The 3,241-nt window shown below is 42.7% G+C and overlaps 1 protein-coding gene across 1 annotated transcript in view; it reads left to right on the top strand.

Moving 5' to 3' along the window:
* LOC113211197 (mannan endo-1,4-beta-mannosidase-like) overlaps nt 1-2,561 on the top strand; it is a 6,099-nt gene extending 3,538 nt beyond the window's left edge. The window contains exons 3-4 of the mRNA XM_026429504.2: nt 631-863; nt 2,310-2,561. Coding sequence (XP_026285289.2) covers nt 631-863; nt 2,310-2,546 — 470 coding nt within the window. The 3' untranslated portion in view covers nt 2,547-2,561. The remainder of the gene's footprint in view (nt 1-630; nt 864-2,309) is intronic.
* Nucleotides 2,562-3,241: the final 680 nt, after the last annotated feature.

Genomic DNA, 3,241 nt, shown 5'->3' with positions numbered 1-3,241 from the left:
GACGGGAAGCTAAAGGAGCGGAAAGTCGATGTTTCCTGCGTTCGCCACCGATCGAGTTGCGATTTTTTGCAATGTGTCCTGCGGAAGAAACACCTCTTTCCAAGACAACCTTTGCCCACGCCCAACTCACGTCAAAGTCGCGACAAAATCACAAAAATTTGCGGTAATGCTCCAAAATTCGCTCTAAATTCGCGAAAAACTCGGAAAACATTGATCCCAGCTTGCTCCTTACTCGCGACAACTCATCAACTCGCCAACCCGAACGTTGTTCACCTATTTTGGAAGTGAGGGAACCCCCGCGTGAAATTATACAGAAAAACAAAGAGATGGTTTTACCCCCAAAAAATGTTTACAAAGGCTTCGCTAGCGCTTGCCCAGTAACATTTAACTGTTGCATTCTGCAGATAGGCCTTACAGAAGTGCGTAGTATCACTTGAAAAACATAGAAATAACTGTATCATATCTTGTCTCAAAACGTTGTTACGGCACATCAGAACGAAACGCACACACTTCTCCCAAAATTGATGTCCCCTAGATTGTAATGTGCAGAGCACTTAAGTTTCGGCGAGTCAAAAGTGTCGATGAATTGGCCTCAACCTGATGTTCACACTCGCCGTTGTTTCCACCAAGGCACAACTGTCCTTGATCGCAATCAAGAACCCTTCGTCATGCGGGGCATCAACTATGCCCACACCTGGTACAAAGGAGATGCCGAAACAGCCATCCCCGCCATTGCCGCCACCGGTGCAAACGTGATCCGCATCGTGCTGTCTGATGGGGGCCAGTACACGTACGACGACGCAGCGAGTGTGCGCCGAATTTTGGACATCTGCAAGCAGAACAAGCTCGTCGCAATCTTAGAGGTATGTGTCATTCAAAGTACATTTTCCTCCCAACTCGTTCCCAATGAAACCCGACCCGTGTACGAACCTTACACGTTCCATGTACGATCTTCATGTGTTCATACACGTAACCTATAAGGCTCGTATGTAGTCAGTGTATGCTCTGCCCGGTACATACGATCAGTATGTAGACGATTTTGCGTTCCGGTACATACGCTGCGGATGTATGCCTCACATAAACGGTATACATTTGTACAGACCGCATACCTACGTACATGTCCCGTATGTGCACATACGGACTCCATTGTGGCAAACCTCCCGAACAGATGCGGTAGTCATATGTGTTCTGTATGCACACGTACAGAACATGTTCGTGGCGCATACATACTCAACGGGTTGCGGGTGCCGTATGTGTTCCGTATTTCAACTTTGACTGCCAGTGAATTTGCGCAGAATGTTTTCAGCGACACTTGTCCTCACTACGTGTGGCATTTATTCACAAATTTAACCATATTCTAGAATTAAATGGTTAATTTTCAACGCTCGGAGGTCCCGACTACGACGTACGACGTCTTGGATAGTTATGGCGGCGTTTACATCCGTTAAGCGTCGGGCCATATTTTTGTAACAGCGGACTCTCTGCTACCAACTTCCCGCGTCGTTTTAGTGAGAATGGCGTGAAGGGCTCCGCTTGTATATAAAAATCGATGCGTCCCAACAACAATGTTCTATCTGCTATGCACGGAGTTGGGCGCAGCCTTTCACCTTTGTGTGGTTTGCAAGTAACTGGAAGACATTAAGGCCAATCTGCGCACACGGAAAGAATCGTAAAGGTCCAATGATTCATTATTGACTGCAAAAAGTGAAGTAGAACGAGCGGTTATAAGCAGCAATAAGCAGCGGCAATGAGCATTTCTTTGGAGGTGTCTCGAAACCCGCGTTTTATAGATAGAACATTGTGTATTCAGTACTCTGCAGATAGAACATGAGAATTTTACAGAGAATTTCAAACCCTCGATTGGGACTGAAGAGGAACAGTACGGCTCTTAAATCGATTTTTTTTGAAAATATCACTCTTCATTCACGCCACCATATAATTCAAAATGTTATGTTTTTGAGCTGAGGGGTGGATCAACTCCCCTGCCAAGTGTTCAACCCTAATTCTGCTAATTCAAAATAATTCAGACCAATTCAATTTAATTCAAATAAATTCAGAAATAATTCAACTAATTCAGGCCAATTCAAGTCAATTCACGGCTATTCAGTAAAATAAAATCGCGATAATTCATACCAATTTCAAAAGAATTCAACCAATTAAGTCGAATTCAAGTTCAATTCAAGCCAATTTAAGCCGATTCAGTTCAATTCTTGAAATTTGTACACCAAATTCAGGAGTTATCCACCCCTTGGTTTGAGCACTTTGAAAATTATTTGCAATTCAGGTTTATGCCGGTGTTTTCATTCCAGGTGCATGACGCTACCGGTTCGGACGATTTTGCGAAGTTGCGTCGTGCTGCTGACTACTGGATTAGTTTGGCATCCACTCTGAAAGGGCTCGAGGACCACGTCATAATCAACATTGCCAACGAGTGGTTCGGTTCATCTGGACAGGTAAGACTCAACTTAAGGAAAGGTTTAAGAAATAATTGTTTGCACGAATCTGAATGCTCACAGTTAAAATCCAACAAGAACAAAGTTGGGTAAAAATATAGTTGCCCCAATATTTTAGAAGGATTGGTTTTGGGGTGTTATCATTTCGTACTGTCATTTGTCCTGGTATGGTTGTCCGAAAGTGGAACGATTGGTCGCTGCTAAAACAATCGAGATATCCCAAGACTTCATCTGATTTGAAATTGAGTATTAAGGTGGGAAATACCCATTGAACCTTAGAATTTAACCTGTTTTTACTTATCTTAAAAAAAATTTAATAATGACTAAATTTCGCCCAAGTGAGGTTTCCCTTCACTAGTTCAACTATCTGACAATTTATAAAACATTAGAGAGACCCATCAGGGGTCCGTAACTTATCATTTAAGCTAAACGTTTAACCATTATCTCGCGTTATTGGCTAGTTAAAAGCGTGCACATAATGACAAATTTCAGAAATGCGCAGGAGAACAAGTCATAAGATGCGTAACGCCTATAACGCAAGCCGTTTACGAGATACGGATACCTGAAATTCGCTTATGCGATAAGTTACGGACCCCTGAGACCCATAGAATCATTGGAAATTGTTTGGATTTGAAAGGTTGTGGCTTCTGGGACATTTTTACTTCAACATCTTGCGCGCAACTTTTCTCCGGAACCATTTGAGTTAAAAACCTGGGTGAGGTCACATTTTAAAGAGAAATAAACAGGCAATGGGACACCGGGCCCCTTTTTTATTGTTTTTAAAATAT

The sequence above is a fragment of the Frankliniella occidentalis genome, unplaced genomic scaffold, assembly GCF_000697945.3.
Source record: "Frankliniella occidentalis isolate FOCC.00 unplaced genomic scaffold, Focc_3.1 Scaffold197, whole genome shotgun sequence".
NCBI lineage: Eukaryota > Metazoa > Arthropoda > Insecta > Thysanoptera > Thripidae > Frankliniella > Frankliniella occidentalis.
Note: the sequence above shows the minus strand (reverse complement) of the source record. Positions and strands in the feature narration are given on the sequence as shown.